This window comes from Parasteatoda tepidariorum, chromosome X1, assembly GCF_043381705.1.
Source record: "Parasteatoda tepidariorum isolate YZ-2023 chromosome X1, CAS_Ptep_4.0, whole genome shotgun sequence".
NCBI lineage: Eukaryota > Metazoa > Arthropoda > Arachnida > Araneae > Theridiidae > Parasteatoda > Parasteatoda tepidariorum.
In genome coordinates, this window is record NC_092214.1 from 9,946,904 (window position 1) to 9,972,397 (window position 25,494).

General features: G+C 27.2%; 1 protein-coding gene across 2 annotated transcripts in view; it reads right to left on the reverse strand.

Moving 5' to 3' along the window:
* LOC107455835 (protein FAM91A1) overlaps nucleotides 1-25,494 on the reverse strand; it is a 71,303-nt gene that overhangs the window by 31,025 nt on the left and 14,784 nt on the right. For both annotated transcript variants that reach the window (XM_016073548.3, XM_071187660.1), the window contains exons 5-13: nucleotides 25,426-25,493; nucleotides 16,052-16,174; nucleotides 15,595-15,685; nucleotides 12,334-12,396; nucleotides 11,565-11,671; nucleotides 8,525-8,563; nucleotides 7,298-7,407; nucleotides 3,698-3,798; nucleotides 1,495-1,586 (exon numbers count right to left, since the gene is read on the reverse strand). In XM_016073548.3, the coding sequence (XP_015929034.1) occupies nucleotides 1,495-1,586; nucleotides 3,698-3,798; nucleotides 7,298-7,407; nucleotides 8,525-8,563; nucleotides 11,565-11,671; nucleotides 12,334-12,396; nucleotides 15,595-15,685; nucleotides 16,052-16,174; nucleotides 25,426-25,493 (794 nt within the window). The remainder of the gene's footprint in view (nucleotides 1-1,494; nucleotides 1,587-3,697; nucleotides 3,799-7,297; nucleotides 7,408-8,524; nucleotides 8,564-11,564; nucleotides 11,672-12,333; nucleotides 12,397-15,594; nucleotides 15,686-16,051; nucleotides 16,175-25,425; nucleotide 25,494) is intronic.

The following is a 25,494-nucleotide window of genomic DNA, read 5'->3' on the forward strand; positions in this document are numbered from 1 at the left end:
AGTAGGATGTATATTGTTCTAAAAGAAGCTGTTTCTATTAGTAAATTACACCCTCTGACCTTAACTTTAATAAAAAATATTCATTTTTAAGTTTTTTTTTCTAAAAAGAAGCAAAATCATTTCTACAATTAATGTTAAAACCCATAAAAGTGGGTTTTCAACAAAGTTCAATTCTTATGGTGAGCAGACCAACTAAAAAAAATAGCAAAATAATTTTTTGGTATTTAAGTGTTATTTCTACTTGAAACATGAAGTTGAAACATTGAAGTTACATAAAGTAAGTGCACATAGTCAATATAATACATGAAAATTCATTTTTCTAATGTATTTCCATTACAACCAATTTTATTTTTTTTAGTATTTTAAAAAATCTTTTTTGAAAATACAAGCTCAAAATTTATATTTTGTTAAGAGTTTCTTTTCGCATTATCTACAAACTGTGAAGGAAAAAAAATTTTAAACTTGATTTAACAATTAATCAACAAGATTTAGCAAAATTACTTAGGAGCCTCAAAAACAAAATCTAAATCATCAGGTACAACAACAACAAGCAGAATTCTGCGAAATTTGTATACAAATCACATTCCCTGCTCCTAGTTTGAAGACCCAGAAAGATGATACTAAAAACCGAGAATTTCCAGGTACACACAGAATACTCTCACTCCTGATTCCTATTTAAGTATGTTTTAGTTCATGATTTTGTAATTTAACTAACATTTATTAAACAACATATAAGTGTGTACTTCTAAGAATAAAACTAGTACATATAAGTCATGCAATTATGATGAAAATTATTCAGTTTATACTAGTCAGCTGTAGGTTTTAACAAGATAATAGGTTAAATATAATTATATTTAGTAGTTATCGAAGCTGGTCATATACTAGAGAAAAATACTATTTACTTAATTCTCGTTTGTGATGGATCAGTATAAGTAATTTCTAGTTTTCCTTCACTTTTACCCCTCAAGTATTTGTTTTAATTAATAATTTTTTTGCTATCTTTCAAAATGTTTTTAATTAATAAACAATTAATATAGAATAAATTATAAGAAATTATTTAAATTCAATTTTCTTTACCAAGATTTAGTTGTGTTCCTTCACAATACCTAAATTAGTGAATATTATTAATCCAATTTTTTGATCTGATCCATTTTAACCTTGTCTACTGGGGCAAATTTGTACAGAATTGTAATTCTTTATTGAATAATGAAGAGAACACAAGCAGATTTTTGTTTCTCAAAGTGGCTCTAAAGTATGTAATATTATGAAGAAACTCAGTTTCTTGGAATCATTCTAACACATTTTTATAGTACCATATTAAAAGTTTAGTTTTTATAAAGTTTAATTATAATTTATCTTTAGTTCAGACTGTAATCAAATTATTTTAACACACCTAAAGAAATTAGAAATTATATGAATAAATTCAAAAGTGTAAGACTTTTTCTTTACTTTCTACAAAAACTATAATAAGAAATAAGAAAAAATTTCTCTAACAGGCGATAAATTTCCCATCATCAAGAATGCCGTAAGAGTAGAATCAAATAGAAATCCAATACGTTTTGATGCAGTTGAAGAAAATAAAGGCACTGAAAATAAAAAAAGCATGATATAGTTATTCTTAGTACAAGGAAAACTGTTAATAACAGGTGCTATGTAAGATTGTGCCTAAATGAAATTGAGATTTTAGCTGTAGCAATATTGAAAAAAAAAATTTGATGACCTGGGAGAATCCATCATCCAATGAAATAGGAAACAACTCCCCAGAAATGAGAATACTGATACAAAATGGTTAACTGGGAAATCTGCTAAACCATCTATCAACATATTAACTAAGATTTAATAAAGTGCCCCGACAGCTCCAATCTCGTTTTCATTTTGGTATACCTTATATAATATTTGAATTGATAGACATTTAATAAAGAACAAAATAATGTTAAATGCATGTAATTAAGAATCCAATAAAATTAAATCATTACATTCAGTCGTTCTAATTATTTAAACTGCTTCTAATTATTAAAAAGCTGCTTGAATAAATGGTATTGTCACACTAAAACCTTCACAAGTTATAAATTTAAAAAAAAAAAAAAAAAAAAAAAAAAAAAAAAAACATTTTTTTAGCATAAATATAACATATTTTTCAGTTATATAAAATTTTCACAGCTGTGAGTCTTAAAATTGTTTCACTATACAGTTGTTAGACTATACAACTGTGAGAATGAAATTATGCTTTCATTAAACATTGATATCTAATTTAAATTTTATTCACGGTTTTTATTAAAAAAAGTTTTTATACCTGGAAAAAAGGTAAGTAGCTTCCAAGCAAAATTAATACATCATCACTTCTGCCCAAACAACTTCCTAAAACCAAAGCCTAATAAAGCTGATTTGCAATGCAGGTGCTGATTTGCATGTTTAAATATGCAGGAAAAAAACATCTCTAATTGAAATATGTGTGATGTATTTTTTACTTAGTGAATGTTAATCATTTATGACAAAATTTTTAATCAAACAAGAGACAAAGAAGTAAGCTTGAAAAAAATTTGAAGAATTTGTAATTTTGTTCAAAGATTAAAATATGTATATTTTAATAATATAGGAGCTATTGTAGTGACTCGAACCGTATTGCTCACAAAACCTAGTAACATCTCATCCTTCCAAAAGATGACCATAGTGATGAAATGCTAATTCTTGGTTTCCTTTGAATGGCAGTCAACTCGTATCAGAATTCTTGAGGGATAAAGCTGATATATTCCTGTGATGAGAGAGTGTGCATGCTTGAGAGATAGTTTGACATATGTTTAAGTGTTACACAAACTGTGTACTTTGTGATTCATATGTGATGATGTGATCTCATACTTTGTGATTGTAAGGTCTATTCTGCTCAAAGATTTGAGCATTTAAGGGAAACACTGCATTTTGGCCTGGGAACTGCAAGATGTTCCTGTAAGGTGTTTGCTAAATTTCATTTCAGCCATAAGGCTTTCTAGTTAATTCTGATCTAGGATTTGGGTACAATGGACCTCTGGTCGATGTGCCCTGCTCTTTAGAGCTGCCCAACCTCTAAATCTAATCTACACTAACTGCGTAATTTTCTCTCATTTTGTTCTTTTACTGTGTTATGTGGCAGTTTTATTTACCTGAAATCGCAGAATGCATTTCATCATATTTTTTAGAATTTGACTTAGTTTAGCAATGTTTTTGCTTCTAAAATAAATTAATTTTTCTTGGTTCCTATCAGGTGCTTCTTAGATACCTTCTGCAGCTATTTTTCAGAGTCAATGCAGAGGTAGGCTTGCTTTGGAAGCCTGGATAAATATAGCTTGTAACCAGGGGAGTATGCACAAGCCTAGCCCCCTGCCACACTATTTACTGATGCGGGGTAAGTTTTTGAAATAAACTAAGCTGGTTTTGAAATTCAATTATATATTTAAAGATCACACTCCATTATCATTTATTTTATACTTTGGCTGCAGTCCTGGTTAAACTTTCAAACAATTTTTAATCGCTTCCTGCATGAGTCTTAAGTTTGATTCTAAGCTATAATTCTCTAATTTTTCTTCATGCAAAAATAAATATAAGTAATTGATGATGAAAAGTGATTTTGAGAAAAATACATGAGATAATATTAGAGTTTAAATTTTTTTTTCTTTCGAAAAAACTATAGTAAAATATAGTAAACTAAAGATAAAATTCACACCTGAGTCAGCTCGCTCCCACACATCATGAATGAGGCCAGAATAAAAACTGTCTGAGTCTGAAAACTTTAAAAGCATTTCATCTGAGTCATCAGAACTTAACCTGAAAAATTAAATTTTTTTTTAAAAAAAAAAAAGGTTTAACAACCAATTTTTTTAAACAATAAAAAGTCAAGTCAAATCCTGTAACTTGAAATATGAATCTAATAGGACAAAATTTTACTTTTTCTCACCAAATTTAATTTTAAAAACCTTAGAGCAACATTCCTTTTAAATTGATCAGCATGGTCTTCAAAGATGAGTGGTTAATTGATTATAATAAGATTTATCACTATTTTTATGATTTATTCACATAACACTTTTAAAGAAAAGGAAAATGTTTACCTAACTTAGGACAGAATCTCGAATTAAGATATTGGTAAAATATTTTTTCTGTAATTATGATAAAGATATATATATATANTACATACATACAAATGTATATATGTAATATACATATATATATATAAACATATATATATACATATATATATACACACACATATATATACATATACAGTGAAAACTCCTGCAAAACGGACGTCTCTTAATATGGACATATTTTAAATTCCCCATGAATCTTCTATGAATAAAAACATTATGTACATTCTCCGCAAAGCTGACACTCCCATTGCCGGACGCGGACAGTCATTTTAGCCCTGCAACATTACCTTCCATCTCTTCAAACCAGACACTACTTTTCCTAAATTTAAAAAAAAAAATCTGCTTTAAATTTCAAGAAAAAAACTCACCATTTTTAAAGCATGTAAATTTTTTACCTTATGCATAACTAAAAATAATGTTAAGCTATTCCACTACTAAAGAATCAATCTTTCTCCTATCACCTTGCCTTATCTTTGCAAAGAAAGGAGAGAAAATTATACTGCTCCTGTGAAATAATTCGAACAGCAGCATCTCTTGATCTTTTCATCTGGACAACACATGTTATGAGACCCCTCAATTTGAAATGACATCTTAAATGCTCTCAATGCTTCTTCCCCACTGAAAATTTCTTTCATTTTCTTATCAATTTAAAGACTATATTTAACACAGATGGAGTAAAAAAAGAAAATAAAAATATTATCATTGAGTTGTTCATATAAATGAAACATTTATTCAGACATTTGAAAGATGATCAATTGCCCTTGTGAATAATTTTATTTCTATTTATTAAAGGTAAAAAGAAACAAATTGGAGATAATAATAATAATATAAAGACAAAAGAGGGTTGCTTATAAGCATGTTTTGAACATATTGAGCATTGGCCAATTATGACACAATCTCAATTGAAGATTCATATGCATTCTTGAAATGGTTCATATTTTCTATAACAATTATTTTTATTTGCTTTAGAATCATACCAACAATAAAAATATGTTGCTTCAAAAAATCTGTAATAAAATAGAAGATGAAAGTTGTATTTTGGTTGCATTGTTGAGATCTTTTTTTTTTCTTTCTACTTTTTGTTTTATTAAAACTTTCTTTTAGCAACGTTTGAACAACTCTAAATGGAAAAGAAACAAATAATGAAAAGGTTAATGCATTTTGTCAGTTTCTCATATGGTTTTTAAATATTTTTTAACAATTTATCATGTTATCCATTTAAACTACAGCAGTCTGTTACTAAAACAGTTCAAGCTTTCAAGCTAGTATATATAGCCTCTTAAACATTGAAACTTCTAAAGCTAGTCTACATATTTGCTTGTTGTATCATAGCAGCATAATATAGGAACATACCAATCTAGACTCTAAAACTGCTTATTATTTCAAGAACAACTAAACATACTTCATTATTGATATTGAATTCATCATGATCTATATGTATCGAAGTTATTCATTTCTCAGACTCTTTGTCTGTTACATTTGTTAAACATATATCTATATTTTGCACAAGGTAATCATATTCTTGCAATTCAATAAATTCTTATTATTTTGTTGTGTTATATCTAATGCCATAAAGTCACAGCTGTCATGTTAGCCTTGCTAATTACATAATTATTTAACTTATTTATTCTGAATTTTTAACAAAAACTGGGATGTATACTTTAACAATAACATTCTATAGGAAAGAAAAAATCCATCATGATAAGTCAATTTCCCTCTTTCTATTTTGTTTTCCACATTCATTAAAAGATGTTATATAAACCACGGGAGAAACTTTACATGACTTTTTTACTACTATTGTTATTTTAAAATTCAAAGATTTTAAAAAAAAGTGAGTTAAGGTAAACCTGGAACAAATCATGAAATTTCAAATGCTGATAAAAAAAAATTTCAAAATATCAAAATGCAAACAAGTTATTGCAGGGATATTGCTTCCCCAATGCTTAATTCTGAGTCATATTTCTATAATTTGTTGCAATTTTGATATTGTAAATTTTTTCGGCATTTGAAACTCTATGATTTACTCTTGGTTTACCTTAATTCACTTTTTCCAGACTTAAAATTTTAAATCACTAAAATAGGTGAAAAAGAATTTGTCATAAAGAGTTTTTTCTTTGATCTAGTCTCCTCTTAAAAGCAACACAACATCTGATATTTAAAAAATAGCATGAAAGTTGTCTTGAATAAAAAAAAATTTGGAATACTTTAAAAAAAAATCCTAACCTCATAGTTCAATTTAAACTTAATTATTTAAGAATTGTTTTTAAGAAAAGAATGCCATGATTACACATTATTTAAACTTAAATTTTTGTAAGTTTTATACATAAGTGTGTGTAGATTTTAAGTAAGCAGTTAATTTTTTCTTCGCAAAAACTTCTTAGTTCAAATCTACAAAATGGTGTTTGTTATTCTAACTATTAAAAAATAAGCAATGCAAAGTATGTTTTTCATTAGATTCACAAAACATCACATAATTATTACAATAGTATAGTTGTTTAGGAAAATTACAGAACATGTTCCAGGGATATTTAAGTTCACTATGCCACAAAATACAAAACAAAACGGAGAGTAGTTCATTAGTCTAAAATCACGATTTTAAACTAAAAATAATAAAATTCCTTACCATGTGTCATTTTAAAAGAAGTTTCGAAAGATAAAAAAAGAAAAAAACTACAAAAACATTTGGGTATGGTAATGTTTCATTTTAACTTTCAAGATTTAGTAGTACAGTAAAAACTCAATTAACAAGAGACCTCCAAATAAACAGAATGTTAGGAAAGTTAACAAAGCAATTTCTTTAGAAGGAGAAAAATTACTAAAAATCAATTATAGCATTTAAAAACCTACAATTAAATACTGAACAATCACTTATGTAGAATAAATGTCGGCTTTCAAATTCCCTTAAATCTAAACAAGTATTTAACACTAAAAGAATGTTCTAGTAATTAAGTTAAAGTTACAAATTAAAAACTTTTTTTCTTCTATTTCTCCTATCTTTTTTTCCTATTATATCTGTTTTTGTTCCTTTTTTACTTACAACTATAATTCAGGCTTTTTTTTTTCAAAATAATTTGATATTAAAACACTAATACTTTTAAGAATAACACACAATATCCAGACAAACAGCTTTTTATAAATAACAGATTCAATTTTGTCTCAAACAAATAAATTTGCTTTACTTCTGAGGCTTAGAAGAATAGTGCATTTCCCAAGAAGAATGAAAAGATGTTACATCCTCTTGGCATTTCTTTTTAGCAAACCCCAATCGGCAGTACATTGAAACTGCATTCTAATAAAAAGGAAATAACAATCAATAAAATAGAATAAACTCTCATAACTAAAATTAAAATTTGATCTTCAGTAAACACAAGAAGTTAATATAAAAAAAATCTAGTTTTGAAAATGAAAAAAAAAATATTGCTTTAATGAATCAGCATTTAAATTATATTAAATTGACAAAAAATTACATTTCTACATCAATAAAAATAGCTTTGTTATAGCATATTTACAATTCTTGCTACCTCAAAAAAAAATCGTTTAAAAAATAAAAAATAAGTTTAACATTTAATTATATCCTATACTTTATAGATTAATTTTATTTATATTTTATATAATAGCTTGCATTAAAACTCAATTTAGCATATATTCACTATTTCTTCAATCACTAAAGAAAACAGTTCTGACAACAGAGTTTGTTTTAAAAAGCTCTACTTTTTAAAAGCATGTTTTTCACGGTTTGTTTTTAAAAGCTGGAGAAAGTCGAGACTATCACTCAGGTTATAAATTTCACCATAATGCTTGAGCATTTAACTTACATTTATAATGATATACCTTTTGAAAGAACTTTAGTTCTGCGAACATATTCAATTATAAATATTAAGATTAAGTAGATATTTAGAACTATTCAATTTTAAATAATGGAAGGAAAGATAGACATATTTATAATACCTTTGATTTTTTAAGGAAAAAAGGTCACAAAAAATTAAACTTAAATCTTACTTTTTAAACTTAAAACTTAGTTATGACACTTAAATGTTTTTGTTAATACCACTTTAAAGAAATAATCATTACCTAGTTTAAATTAATGTGTTTATCTACTTTTAGAAGATATTAAAAACTTGCAAAGATTTCAAAAAATACTGCTAACATCTGCCCACTTCAAACAAAAGAAACAAAGAATACTTGTGACTAGATTTTTGATCAACTTAACATCAAATATATAAGTTACTTAACAGTTTATGAGATATTAATATATGTTAATCCAGTATGCCAAATACGAAATAAGATGGAAATTAAAACCAAAAACTGAATTATAAAACAGTAAGAAAACTTGATACAATTACATAAAAAGTGGAATATAATCCTCTTACATATGACATGTAAGTTAAAAAAGAAAAAAAACATACCTTAACAAGTTCTAGCTCTACTTGAAGAACATTGGCAAGCTGAAAACAAAAATAAGATAAGACAGAAAGTCAACTTAATTTATATTCATAATTTTAAAAAAACCAACTAATATTAGTGCTAAAAGCTACACTTTTATCTAAGACTATGCCAATATTAATTCCAAAAAAAATTCAAATTATTAAGCTAAATATGTTGAAATTATATGGTCCCTCTCTAGTCTATTTTCAACAACACAGAGACTTCACATCATGATTTCATGCAGAAATTAAGACAGTTAGTGTGCTTCTCTGAAAAATGGTCTCACTTATTCCGCAATGCAGTTTTCCAGAGGAGATTCACTGTTTTAGATGGCTGCAGAAGGAGATTTGTCAATTGTAATTGCCTTCCCAAGAGTGTAGCAGACAGGCTCTTGAGGGAGGAAGACTGGAGAACTTATTAATCAATCCATCTAGCAAATCCCTTCACTTTCAAGAAAATGGTAAACCAGATGAACTGTATGAGGCTGTGACTTGTTCCATTAAAATGAAAGTAGAAGTACCCAAGTACTCCACATAAAAATAAAAACGTACATCTCCAACACCCCATCCCTATAGTTCTGTGAAATATTAAATCATTTGATTTTTTTTTTAATTATAGATTAAAACTGGAAAATATTTATAAAAATCTAATTTATAACAATATTCTTAAGTTTAGATTTTTTTAAAGTCTAATTTCATTGACAATGAAAGTTTTTACTATAGAAATAAAATTATAGAACACACACTAATATTGCAGATAAGAATGGCATGAAATTTTTTAAATAATTTGCTCTTTAATAAACATATTTTAAGTACATTCATTTGATTCTATGATTATTGAAATGCAAGGGCTTCTAAAACTTACTGTATATATTTGTGTCTTTAAATAATTAAGTATGATTTGCTCTGACAAAAGTAATTTAGAATAAATCATTTTTAAAGCTTTATTTAATTTACTCTTCATTGTACAGTGCAAAAAAAAGATATTACCACAAGTACCATTCATTCTAATGATCAAATTTCACAAACTAAGTGTTATTTTTAATGATTCCAGGGGGTGACTTCAAATATGCTAACTAATTAGTGCTAACTTTTAATTAAATTATGAAATTATACAACAAACATACTTTCTATGAATAAACATATATATTTTTTACATATTTGGATTCCTGATCTTCAAAATAGACAAAATTTTGAAAAAAACAGATCAAAAATTGGGGAGATAGGAAGCTCTATATATTTGGTATAGTCTAAAAAAAGGATAATGATGGCAGTAAAAGTTAGAAGATAAATGCATTCTATAAATGTTGATATTTACCATAACATTCAATAATAATTCCAAATATCTAGTTACAAAATCTTGAGTTCTGAAATTTTAATTAAGGTCTACATGAACCCTGTTAAAATAATAATATGCAAATGCTTGCTTCTACAAACATCAGATTGTTGTCAAAATAATGATCAAGACCGAAATGTAGCACGGCGCCCTTGGTGGTAAAAACTTCATTGGCTTTAAAAAAATATGGATTGTAAAGAAAGTGAATGTGTTTTGACCGCTCAAAAATAAATGCTCATTCTAAAGACTCGCTAGACATGAATAAAAAATGCAAAAGTGATTTGAAACAGGAAATGTGAAGTTGCCAACGAAAAATGAAAGTGAAAAATAAAATTGAAAAAGCCTAAAAACCCGAAATGAAATAAAAAATTAAATAAAGATAAAAAACAAAACTAGGAAAACCACAATGGCCAAGAGTGGCAAATCAGGGCAAAATGCAGACATGCTGTGGAGATATGGTGAGGAACTCATGTCATTAACAAGGAAATCAGCATTCATATGGAAAAGAACAAAATTCCGAGAAAAAATGAGCTGATGTGAGAGTGTTGTATGAGTTTTAGTATTATTGAAATTGAATTTATTTCTAAGATTCCAAGAATATGCAGCAATAAATGATTTATCGCATTCTTGATGATGGACTTATCTACCATGTTCTTTTAGTCTAAATTTTAAAGCTTGTTTGGTTAGTCTGATGTCGCCAAGATTGCAATGGCAAGGTATTCCTTCCTTCTTACATAGGTCAAGTTTCTCTAAGTTAACCACATTATTTATTCAATGATTATTTTGTAATAATTTAATAATTTTAACCATTTTAATTAGATTTATAATTTTTTATCTTAACAATTTACAATTTTGATATTAAATAATTTAAGTATCATTGTCATATTTTTCAGATATTAGGAAAAAATAATTTTAAAAAGTATGGTTAAAATAAAATAAAAATGTCCAATTTTTAGCAATGGTACCTCTTAATATTTTGGATATTAGAGGGTAGGTAGCATACCTCCCATGCATATAAAAAGAACATCCCTCCAGAAACTACCCTAAATTTAAAACTTGAAAACAAAATTTTTAAATAATTTGAACCAATTGCAACAGGCACACTTAAATTATATTATTTATTGCATCAATTCATATTAGGCCTGCATTTCCTTGAAAATTAAGTGGGGGAATAGACATTTACTCAAGACTGTTAGAAGATAACTTAAAAATTGGATTAATATTTATACATTCATTGAAAAACAAAATACTTCACACTAAAACAAGCCATGATAAATTGTCATTATAAACTATGAATGTATTCAAAAAATATTTTGTGCAATAAAATATAGGAAAAGATTTAAAAATGGTATGTAAAATAGTTCAATTTTCTTATCATATTAATAATTAGGCACAATTTCTGAAATTTTAATTTAACTTCATATCTTTCAAGATTGAGTTTTAGAATTTTAAATGCATTGCTAAGCATTGTAATTCTGATTTAATTGCTTTCCACAAATAAAAATACATACAATTTTTAAATGCTACAGACAAAAACACTTTAATAATACTTTCTAATTTTAAAAAGTTTCATAAATTTATAAGATCAAATAATTAACAGGTCAAATGTTTCAAAAATACCATAATACTTAAAGTATTTTTTTCATTATATTAAATAAACATGAAAACATTTAAAATTGTACTAACTTCAGCAATAGGTGTATGTTCATCAATGGAAACAAATATTTTATATAAAAGTATTTCCAAATAGTCTCCCAACACCCTGTTCATCACAAATCCTTCCAGAGGAGGAACTACAGAAATGTATAAAGGCTTTTGTTAGAAAACATCATAACAGGGGGGGGGGGTTAGAAGTATAAGAATAGAAATGGAGGAGCTAAGAAAAGTTAACATAGTAGTTTTTTTATTCTCCAGAGCTCATGATCAACATGAGATAGTCATATTTTTTCAAACATAATTACAGACAATTACTGTAAATTAAAGTTACAGGTAGAGTCAGAGCCAGGTCTTAAGCATGTGAAATGGGTGAAGCTGTAAGTTGAATATTTTTGCAATGTAAGTTTAAGTTTTTTTAAATACCTTGTGTTAAATAAATGCCTTAATGCCAAGGACGCTGTTGGTGTGAGGGATGGTGGGTATATGTCCCCTCAATAATTTGAAATTTCTTAAAGTCTCTCTCAATATTTCAGACAAATAGAGAAAAATTTATGAATCATCTTTTATTTAAATTCAGTTAAGTTAAAAACAAGTTAACAAATTTTAAAAAAATCTTTTATTATATAGAAGAAAATTGAGCAAATTTTTATGTATATTTCAATTTTGCCCCTGTCAAAAATTGGGCAACTATGATGCCCAAGTTAAATTCATATATTTCATTGCCATACTGGCTAGAGACATATTAAATTTATTTATTAAATAATAAAAAAATAAAGAAAAGATGTATGAAAATACTTACCACAAACATAATCATTGTCATCAATTGGTACATCAAGGTATATGAGACCTCTTCGGTATAAAGCTAAAGAAAAGCAATATTCAAAAAATTGTACATATTTTATGAACATACAGCAGATTAATAAAGGGGAAATAAATAAATTAACAAGCTAGACACATGAAAAAAAATTTTAATTTCAGCAATAATTAAAAAAAGTTTTTCAAGGAACATCATAAGACCTACAGCATAATTAGTTGAAGGGCATGTAGTGCAACAAAGTTGAATCAGTAATCAGTAGAAGTTATGTATATTACGAACTAAAAGAATGGTTAGAGATTAAAATGCAATTTTACTAAGTTTCTAAGTGTACTTTATAAATGTTCAATACATTTTTAACTTTTAAGAAAAATTTTGACACTTTTGAAATGATTCTATAAGAAATTAAACTCCATTTCAAATTTTGATGTAAGTTCTTCATTTGAAAAATTTAGGCAAAATCTAAAAACACTAAAAATATTGACTATAAAAGCATTGTAAACACATGAATATTAGTAAAAACACGTATATATATAAAGATTTGTGTAGGGTACACAATATAAACATTTGAGATAGGGGTTTTATTTTTTAATAGCAATTTGCAAGAGTTTTAACTTATTCTTTTATGAATATTTTTATTACACATAGCGTTATCTTCTTCCCTTTCCCTTCTGTGACAAAAAAAATGCATTTTTTAGTAATTCAGCAGCTTTGAAAAAGTCTCTGAACTTGTTTGCAATTAAGATAATAAATTTAAGATGATAATTGACTAAAGAAAATACCCAAAACGAAAAAAAAGCATTTATTTTTATTTGCAGAAAGATCAAATGGAAATTAAGAACGTAAATAGTATTCGACCTTGGGTACACTTATTATTCATATTTACTATGAAAATAAGTAGCACAGAGAGCATGGTAGGTGAAAAACAAAAATAGCCAATGAAACTCATATGAAGATAAATTCATAATAAAGAAAAGATGCAATAAAAAGGTAAAGAGAGGGAGATAAATGAAAGGGGAAAAAAGAAACGTATAAAGAAAGAATATAGAGTTAAATACAGATGAGAGAAAAGAACAGAAATTCTAACCTCAATATTTCATGTCTAAATAAGAAGTGTGTGAGTTTTGGGTGAGAGCTACTGACTATCATATTCTCTTTTAAAACAAAACTGATAATATGGAAAGATTCTAAAGTCAATCCTAATAATTGGTCACTCTTTTTTAGAAGAGTAGTTTTGCAAAGATTTTGTTTTGATGTTATTGATTTAAAACATAAAATTTAGGCAGAACATGTATATGCAAGGCAGCATATAACTGTTTTTTTCTTCTTCTGAAAATCATTTCGCTAATTTGAAACTGAGCTCCAAAGTATCATCAGCATTTTCTCCTTTCCTCCTGCTACCAACATTTTTTTCTCTCTTATGCTTAATGTAACTCAAAAGAATGGGCAAGGCATGTAAATTATTCTCCACAGCCATCCACATTCTTTCTCGAAATCACTTTATTTAGATCACTTTTAAAAAGAAAACAATGTTTTCTCCCGCTCTTCCATCTGTGAGCCAGGTCTGAACAGTTACTGAATATAAGAAGTGTGGGAGTGGAGAGGAAATATTATTTTGTGGATAAACAAATTTTATAATTGTGTGCAAAATTTTTCAATTTGCTTAAAAAAATTCTCCAGATTTAGGAAAATAGGTAAAAAGTAACCTTAAGGGGCCCAAAATTAAGAGCACTTTCCAAATCAAGCTATTGGAACCATATTTTCCAGATTGCGGCTATCATGTTTTGGGAGTCAGAAATCCGATTTCATCAAGAAAAAGGTATGTTTATTCAGAGAAAGTATGTTTTTATGTCTGATTTCGTAGCTTAAAATATTGCCTGCACTTATTAATTAACATATTTGAGGTCAACACGAAGAGCCATTAAGATTGAGTCTTAGAACATGAAAATAGAGTCATTAGATCAAAAGTTATTCAGGGTGGTCATTTTTTTTCACACTGTACATCAAAAAAATGTTTTCAATGGTATAAGATTACAGATAAAGACAGTCTTTAAGCCCCATTGGAAAATCAGATCTTAATCCATTATCAACTTTTTCAATGAGGAACAAAATATCTGCAACCCATCACTTTCTTTGCGATAAATCATGAATATATTAAAGAAAAGAAGTTAATAAAATTTCAATTTGAGAAAACTGCGTTAATTGTTAGCACTCAAAAATTCCACACATTTATCACTTTTAACAACTGCCAAATCCAAAAATCAAATATATTTCTTTTGTGTGTGAACTACACTGAAAAAAAATTCTAATAAATTCTCTTATTAAAGATGTGCCTTTTCAAGAAATTACTGAGGTATGTAACTTGTGCATATAGCAATAAGTTGCGGCTGGTGTTGTTCCTTCAAAAAATCAGGTTGAAGAAGAATTTTTTTTTCTTCATGCAAATGGACCATCACCTTCTTTGACATACACAAGGAAATCAAACATTTTGAGAATACCAAAAAACTTTATTTCAAATAAATTCCTAACACAGGCAGAACATATCAAGTTTCAAAAGTGGAGATGGCCAGAGCAGAACAAATTTTACATAAAAAGAAGAAATGTCTGTATTAGAACTACATATAAGTTGTTTTTTATTATTTTTTTAAAAATTCACAAGTATGGTGAAACAGAAAGTATACATATTTTTTCTTTATGATAACATATTAATACCATTATGAAATTAGACATAGAAGCAACTAATGGGAAAATAAAATGCTCTCTTTTTTTCAGAATTTGAGATTTTTTCTTTGTTTTTTACATTTTTCTTTTTTTTTAAATCTTTTAATTTTGGCAATGAAGAATTAATTGTCCATTAAAAGCTATTTCACAAATAAATTATATATGTACACAATTTTAGTTTATTTTGTTAGTAATTGAAGTAGGGTAAAGAAAATGAAATTTCTTCTTTTTTTTCATTAAGATCCCAAAGGAATACAATCTTGAAATTTGGCACAAATATTGCTATAAAAGAGTTAAATAAAATATTTTCTTCAAAGGAATTAAAAATTTAATTTCAAGATTTTTAAAAATTAAAATTAAATATTCAACATCCCAGTGCATTTTAATTCAATGAAATATAGAATGTAGACGTCTCTATTATGGGCAATATGAAACTGTTTTGTATGCACTTAAAAATATCTGCTCAATAATCACATCATCACTTTTTTAACAGGTATGCCAAAAATTAAGGTACTATCAACTTACCTTTAACATCTCTAGCATTCAAATCTCCACATTTTTGAGGTCCATGATCTATAATCTTGTCGATAATTTTTTTTTCATTTTCAGGTATAATCTGTAAACAAACAATTTAACTTTATAAGCATTTGATTAGTCCAGTGTAAAATCTACTTTTGTGATAAAACAACACTTTAGGAACTGTACTAACATTTTCTTTATGAAGTTGAAATGTTTCATGCCTCTTATTGATGTTTATTAAAAATATGATGAAAGACATATTTAATTTTAATTTTAAAAAGTAAAGTTCTGCTTTTGAGCTTCTATTCTATTCAAACAAAAACATTTTTTTTAAATGAAATTCGTAAAATTTACTAGTATAGGTTTTTATTTTTAAAAGCTACATCAAATTACTCTGAATAAATTTATACCAAAAAAAACTTGATGTAAACAACTTAACAAAACTAATAAATCTAAATAGTACTTTGATATCATCTTCTGTAACATAACCAACATGAACAATCCACCAAGGTTCAATTACTAATGATGCTATAGGTTTTGGTGGGAGTAATTCTCTAACAGGTCTCCGTCGAACCCCAAAAAATTTCTAAAAAGAAAAGAATAAGTGTGAATAAAATTTCATATATGAATGGGATTAATTCAATGAATGTAATAGTCTGATGTTGAGAAAAAAAGTCTGAATTAAAAAAAACAAAGGTTATTTATTTAAAAAAAAATTTCTTTTAAAAAAACATAATGGTTAAAGCCTTCAAATATATATACAGTAAAACCTCCGTTAAGCGGACATTCAAGGGACCAAAAAAATTGTCCGTTATGTCCTTAATAACAAAGTTTAACACTGTTGTTTTTAGAATATTTTCAAAGATGTCAAAATAATTGAATAATTTACAATAACTAACTACAAGGATATTTATTTAAACTTTAAGAAAGATGAAAAATAATATATTAATATTTATATATATATTAAGAAGTTTGATATAAATACATAATTCTAGATGTAGCTACAGATAAATGAATACAATTTTCCTATTAGCATAGATACTCAATTCAGACATATGATACCCAATTGGAGCTTTCAGTCCTCAGTCGATTTCAATTATTAGGTTTACATCCCCTTACACCAACCTTTCATTTGAGAGGGAACATGGTTAATACCTTCTTGAAAGTAAACCTCCCATGATTCACAGTTAAGTCATTAGGACCTATGGAACTGATTATTCACAATTGATCAGCTATCAAGTGTCTAAATAAGTGTTTCATTAATATGAACATATCGAAGATTATATTTCTGTTCTCTTTTTTACCCCAGCTGTGTTAAATATAGTCTTCAAATTGATTACAAAATTTAAAAATATTTCAATGGGGAAGAAGCATTGAGAGCATTTAAGATGTCATTTCAACTCGAGGGGACTCATAACCTGTGCGGTCCAGGTGAAAAGATTAAAAGATGCCACTGTCCGAATTATTTCAAGAGAGCAGTATCATTTTTTCTCCTTTGTTTACAGAGGTGACAGGAGAAAGACTAACTCTTCAGTATTGAAATAGCTTGACAATATTTTTAGTTATGATTAAGGCAAAAAATTTACATATTTTTAAAATGACGAAAAGTTGCATTTTTTCCCTTGCAATTTAAAACCGAAATAGCTTTTTTTCAAACTTAGAAAAAGTAGTGCCCGGTTTGAAGAGATAGAAAATAATGTTTCAGGGCAAGAATGAGTGTCCACATCCGGTTACGGGAGTGTCCGCTTTGCGGAGAACATACATAATGGTTTATTCACAGAAAATTCCCGGGGAATTGAAAATATGTCCGCATTGAGAGATGTCCGTTTTGCAGGAGTGTCCATAACAGGAGGTTTCACTGTATATATATATATATATATAAACTGCTGTTTGTAGAAAATGCAACACCATGAAGGAATCATCAGAATCAAATGAAATTCGCAGCAAATGTCAATTATAGGATATTATGCAAATTAATAAAGTTTCAGAGCCATCGCGCGTGCGTGGCGCGCGCAGCGCCCTCTGAATTGATGCTGAAAGCGTATAAATAAAGTGCTGTAGCGGGACGTTGAAAATAGTCTATNTTTGCTTATGGTTGTAAAAAAATTAATTAAATAAAGATTTATTTTGTGATCATGGATTCTTTGCATTCTGGTCTTCCTTTTAAATGTTTTATGCTTTTTTTTAAAATTCTTATGCGTTTTGTCTAAATCTTTAGATCTCATTCATCTTTTCATCGATTTTTAAAATAAAATATTCTATAATTGAGCAAATTTTTTTCTGAAACTTTTCTAGAAAATAAAGCATATTATTCAAAAATGGGAAAGATATTCCGATAAAAAAAACTTTTAAGTTTTTCCAATTTCATATTTAGCAAAATTAGGACACTTAGGCAGTTCTAAAATTGTTCAGTTTGAATAATTATACTTATTGTACTATGATTTAATAAAATGCAAATTATACTTTTTATAATTACCTTTATTTTAAAGATAATTAAATTGATATCTTCTCAGTTTTAGCATTTTTAACTTATCAAACAAATTAAGGCCCAGAGAGGCAATAGTTAATGAATTCCCCTTTTTATAACAATACTATCATAGTATATAATATAATAACATACTATATTACCATACAAAAGGAAATTATTATAGACAAATTAGGGGGCCTACAATGTGGGACAATACTTATGTATGTATGTATTTCAAAAATCGTAAAATAGCGTTAAAATGAAAATATTGTTGCTTATATACTGCATTCATCTTATATACTGTATGGTCCTACATCTCCCTTTATTAAACTATAATAACTTCGTCAGGTACTATAATATAGTACCATACCAAAGAAATTTTATGTAGACAAATTAGGAAGCCCACAAAGTTTCCTAATATGAAAGTATTAACAAATGTTTCTAATTGCGTTTTAAAGCGTTAAAATGGAGAAATTGCTGCTCATATACTGCATATATGCATGGTCGCATATCTCCCCTTAATTTTAACCTATAATATTCAAACTCAATCAGCTATTATATTATAACATACTATAGTACTATATCGAAGGAAATTATCATATATATATATCATATATGTCATTATACCTATATCTATATCTATCTATCTATATATATATACATATATATAGATAGATAGATATAGATATATATATATATATATATAGAATATATAAAAAATTTAATTTTATAAGCTTACATAGATTTTTTTTTAAAACTTTGTAGAGAAACTTCGTAGAATTTAAAAATGTGTTTTGCTTTTCGGCGTTACAAAATTATATTGTTCTTTTGCAGAAATGTTATTACAATAAAAAAAAATGAAATGAAATGACCATATTTGATTTAAAAAATTAAAAATAAGAACTTAAAAAAGTATTTTATAAAAAATAAGTAGAAGTATTGAAGTCAGAAAGTTTCACTCAAGTATTTCACCTATTCCTGCTAACATTTTTATACAACTGCAATGCTTGTTTGGGTGCTTATTAAAAGGCAATATATTAACACTTACATCACAGCAAAAATGCGCCTTTGTCTCACCTTCTACATTTAATTTAAAATAAAAAGCAAATTTCTTTAACACTTGTTAACTTAAATTTAAAAAATAACAACCAATTGCAAATCAATAACAATTCTCACTTTGTGTTTACAGGCATAAAAATAAAATTAAATAAAAATAATAATCTATGCGAAATGTTAGTAAATAAGTCGCTGGAACCACTGCTATAATATTGAAAAAATTTTGCATAAAGGACGAGTTTTCTCGCTTCTAGAGCACAGGGAATATTCCTGGAAGACGAGTAATTTTGTCTTTCAAGTTACAAAAGTTAAAAGACAATAAATAAAAAAAGTAACAGTCCTAAAGCAAATACATTTTTTATTATAATATGTAAATATCCATTTTTTACTATAAAAGTATTGAAGTTAGTAAACAAACATTGTACTACTAATGGTGATCAATTAATTTAAATAACAGATAATTAGAAAGTCAAATTCTAATTCATAGACAGATTTGAAACTATCAGTCAGAACCAATCTAAATAATAATAAAAAAATTGCCTTGTTAAGTAGTAGTGAACAAAACAATTTTTTTTCTGAAAAACAATGTTAAGTGGATGGATAAAGAAATTAAAGTAATTATTCATTGTTATTAATATGCATTGATATGTATATACATAATGATAACTTTTAAAAATATGTAATTTACAACTGAAAGAGCATTTCTTATATCTAGTAATAGTTAGTTTATGCATGACTAATAAATATATTTATAATTAATAATATGCAATTTTTTCCCTTTTATCTCAAATAATATTTAATTTCAAACTTCTACCTTTATCTTCAGAGTATAAAAAAGATGCTTATCTTGAATTTATCAACAATGAAAACTCTAGGATCCAAATTTAAACTATAAGTTGAAATCATATTTGTTCTCAAGGATCGCAAGAATAAAGAAAGACTTATTATGTGGTAGACACAGTAAAATTATTATAAAATTATTTTAATTGAACTCTTCGATGCCTGGATAGACAGAAAAGGCTAATAAATAATGCATAATAATGATCCCCGTGGTAGACACAGCAACATTTTTGCAGAACATTACAGAGTTCCTGCAGAAAGATTTTTTATTTGGGAAGCAAAGAAGTTTGGGTTTTTTTATCTGCAGAATTATACTCAAAAAATGTCTTTCTTGTATATCAGAAGTGGGAAAAAAATTTCCTGATTTTTTTCTACTTTCTTTTGAGAATAAATAAATTCTGCGATGATTGGCTTTAGCTAGAATTTCAGACAGATATTATAAAAAGTAATTTCCAAAAAGCAAAAATTTAAAAAAGTTAACGATATAAATATTTTTTAGAACAGGTAATAAATATAAGAATAATATAAAGGAATACAATAATATAAGAATATGCATTCCTTTATATTTAGATTTTAAAAAAAAATTCTTACATTTATAATTTAAAAAAATATATACTGTTCTGTTCTATAAATGAAGGCATTTTTTGCAAACAGAAAACACTGCTGTATTTTTAAATTAGTAACATATATATTTGCTACTATTAAAAATGTCTCTCAGAAAGGTATTAGTACTAAAGAGAACTGTCATAGAAAACTCGAAAAAATTCAACCACAGGGATTATGATTTAATGAAAGTCGAAGTCTTATTCATTGATTAATTCAGTGGTTTTCCTAACCCATAGAACTTCTTCAATTTTTTAAATTTCTTTAATTTTTTGGACAAAACTCATTGCATTTACTATCAGTGGTAGAAAAGTCAAAAGCCAATTTTTATGATCATGTACAGTACAGAACCCGTTATCCGGAAATCAGTAAACCGGAAAACCAAAAAACCGGAACGAAATTCGATAAATTTTTCCGCCATTTTTTAAAAAAAAATTTTTTTTTTCCTCATAAGATTTTAGAATTTTCCTTTCTTTTTTGAAAGATGTTTACCTTACCATCATTTTGGAAATAATCATTAGTGTATTACTTCGTTTTTTTCAAGATTATTTCCAAATATTTTTTTTTAGTTGGGTTTAACAATAAAAAAACTACTTTTTGTAGCGATTCAGAAAACCGGAAAAATCAGTTATCCGGAATAGCGATGGTCCCGATCGTTCCGGATAATCGGTTCCCTACTGTATATACTAATATCAAGACACTTAGATCTAGATCAAGACACTTAAATGTAGATCACTTAGATCAAGACACTTAAAAACAGTTGCACTTCAATTTTATACTAAAGTTTAAAGTAAGTAATAAAACCCAAATATTTGTTTCATAAAAATTTTTGTTACAATATCGTGTTATAAGTACACTTTAATTGCCATATAAATTTAAATATTCTTACTTCATAAATGAATCTTAGGTAAAAGATAACAGATTCAAATAAAATTAATTAATGCTAAATGTTAAATCGCAAAACATTTTTACTCAAAGATCAGCGGTTAATGTTTGATAATTTTTCCGCAGTCCACTGAGAATAATTTTAATTCAATTATATTTAAACATGTCTTCAAAATTAAATATAGTTACATATGCATATTGGCGCGGCTTTAGGTGACATCTCTCAGCTCTCCTCCATAGAAAGTTCGCACAGTAAATAAAATGGAAATAATTTAATGTTCCTATGGTGGCCCAGTACATTTCATTCACGGACCAGTAATGGTCTGCAGCCTGGGGGTTTGGGGACCACTGCTATAGATCATCACTCCTTCCTATCAGAGCTTGATCTGAGAACAGCAATTGACAAGTGGCATTTTAATGCCAAAAGGCAGCGATGAAGTGCTAAAATTTTTTATACTTTAATGTTCTGATATTTTATTTATTTTAATGACTTTTAATGATATGTTTATGATACTGGTACCATTGAAACTTTACTTCCAAGTTAATATTATTATAAATATTTATTTAATATTAATTTTCAGCAATATGCCTGAATTTTGGAGTTTCTACACTAATACATCTCTTTTCATATCCATGACCACCTAACAGTTCTTTACATCACATCTATTAATATTTTAAAAACTGTTTATACTTTACATGAAAATAGTAGCAAGAAAAAATTTTAGTCAGGCTCAAACTTTAGATCTGAAATTTCATGCCCTGCCTTATTTCTATTTTTCATTAGTCTCACTTATTGTAATCGTTAATCACAACCATGCTCTAATAAACTATAATTAGAAATAAATTAATCTTAAAAGCATTAGTCATCAAGCACCTAAGTATAAAAACTTACAACTCATGTTCACTCTTGGGGTGTTAGGTTGTATGTGGAACTTGATGAGAACTCATTAGAAGAAAATACTTTTAATAAGACAAAAAAGAATGGAGACTAGAAAAAATATGTTAAGAGTAGGGTGAGAACCTGAAATTTTACAAAATGTAGAAATGAAAGAAAATAGAATTTTAAATATAATAGTTTCGTTATGAACAACATTTGGGGTTTCACCTTACCATCCACATCTTTTTTCGTACTTTCCTTATTTTATTTGATTAGCTTGTGCCCATAACCCTATAGGTTAACTGCCTTATTTTCAATTGCTGTAACTTCTTTTTGCCATTTTTGTTTCCATCTCTTTGATTACCTCCTTAATTTTGCATTTTTATTGCATTTCTTCATTATAGAACTAAACTTATGGTATGTCTATTCATGACGTCATTTATGCTCTTTCCATATAGTGTGGCTCTATAAATATGTCTTTAAATTAGAAATTTTAAACAAAACTTTGGAGGCAAGTTGATAGGATCTTATATCTTCCTTAAGATGTTTATAAATATAGCTAATATCTACAATGTTTCAAAGAAACATTTTTGTTATAACTCCTGCATATATACCCAATACACTTCAAAAACTATTTAATTATATAAGTTATTATAAGTGTTTTTAACTACTCCACAATACAAAACACAAGCATAAGATTTAAAACTCAAGTTTACAAACATAATTAGAAGAAAAACAATGCAAATATTAACTAAATTCAAAAATAAAAAATTCATAATTGAGAAACACTAATCAAAGGATTAAGATTTTAAAACTGTCATAACTGTCATTAGAAGCATTAAAGATTTTAAAACTGTCATTGAACAGCCGACCCAATTTTGGGTTTACGACTACTAATGTTCAAATCTGTAGCCTTGTAATTTTGAACCAATACAGAAGACAAGTAAACTCCTGGATCTGTACCCCCAGACGTATGATTTTTTATGGGAACATGGAAGACTTAGTGACTAATTTTTCAAAAGCAGAGATTGATCTAGGCAAAAATTGTGGCCATTTTGAGGCCCCTTCACAAAATTCAAATTCTAAACAATGGCCCTTTCACAAAATTGTTTGCAAAAGTGGTCCCTTCCAAAAAGTAAGTTCAAATATGAAACACGATATCGAAAACATGCTTTACGGTTTGGTTTCACACAATTTTAAAATTAGTCATTGCAAGTTGTTACCAAGCCATTTAAAGAAACCAAATATCGAATTACGTATTCATGTGATTTGAAAACTACTCATCTTTATTCGTATTCTTGCAATTTAAAATAACACATTGTGATTCAAATTAACCCGATTTAAAAATCAGATGTGGTAATTAGTATTCACGCATTTGAAAATCTAAAATCCAGACTTGACATTCCCTCATTTTTAAAATCCAATATCCCGATTTGTATTCATGCGAATTTAAAACCAAACAAAATGCTTTGTATTCGCATGATTGCGATTTGTTTCTAAATGATTTAAAGAAATTAAAAATTGTAATTCAGATTTACGTCATTTAAAAGTTACTCACTGCGATTGACATTCTTGCAACTTAAAATTACCCATTAAAAATTCAAATTAACATGATTTAAAAATCAAATGGCATGTTTCATATTCATAAAATTTAAAAATCAAAAACCCCAATTCATATTCTCGCATTCTTAAAATCCGAAATCATGAATCGTAATCACATGATCTAAAAAATCAAACACCGCATTTCATATTTGCATGTATTTTTGCATGTCGATTCTTATTCAGATGGTTTAAAAAACTGTCTTTTATCAAACAATTAGTTATAAACATTTTGGAGTAAATTTACAAAATTTAGTTGCACTTCTTAAAATGTAAATGTTCATGTTTGGGCAGTTTTTGATTGATATTCTTTAATCAAAGCTCATTAAACAGAATAATAAAACAAATGAGAAGTGAGGAGCTTACAGAACATTTGACTTTGGTTTTTAAAAACTTCTTGATGTATGTATGTTATATCCTGCAGAAAAGTAATTACCTCCAAATCAATATTTGACAATACATTATAAACACTATTTTTTAACAAGGCATTGTAAAAAATATAGAAAAATAGCTTTTTTGGTATTTAAGGGGGAAAAAACACAATAAAATTGTATTTTTATATTAGTTTATCATTTTTAGATCATTGTACCAAAATTTCGAATTGATTTTCGTAAAAATGCAAAAGTTGTTGCATAAAATGTCAAGCATGATACAGGACATGCTGTGACATGCATGAACAAGTGAACTTGTGAGCTCAGGTGATTAATAGATTTGCTCACTCTATGAAAACATTTTAGTGAAATATTGTTATTTTAACTATTTTATTGAAATAATTTGCTTACATTATGCAAGAAAAAGAAATAATAGTACTTTCTATATGAATAATTGAAATTGCAACCTATTTAGCTGTAAAAATTTTTAATGAGGGTTGCAAAATGTTATTGACAGTTTCGGAACCATTAGGAGTAAATGTAGGTCCAGCAGCAAAAGAAAATATGCTCAAAATAAAGATGAGTGCAGAATTTTGGACAACTTAACTTGAGACTGCTGAAAATGATGGAGAAGAAGCAAACCTGATATTGATGCATTCTAGTTAGTTGCAAAATTATATATATTGGCCATAAACCTTTGAACACAATTAACTTGAAACTATTTTTCTCTTACTTGCTGCATCTCTAACTTGTGCAATTTTCAGCCGATTTACTTTAAATTTTTACACAATGCTCACAATAAATAAATTTTTAGTTGAACATAGGGATTTTTTAATTGAGTTGACTGGTATTGAGTAAATCCATGAAAAGGTAACTTATTTTAAACAATCTTTTAAATTTTTTCAAAACACCACCATTTTGACATTTTGTGAAAAACAATAAAAACTACATTCAGGTAGTTAAACAAAAATCAAAACAGAATCAAATTTGGATGACTTTTTTTCAAATTATAAGTCAATAGAAAACATTCAAATGCAGAAACTTTCAATATAAACCAACTATAATTTAAAATAAGTACAGTAATGACAATCTTAAAGTTACAACACGATAAAAAGATAAAGTAACAAAATAAAACATACCTTTGAAGAGCGGCATCGATTCATAAGCTCAATATATTGATTTCGCCCAATTCCTAACAGACGAAGGCC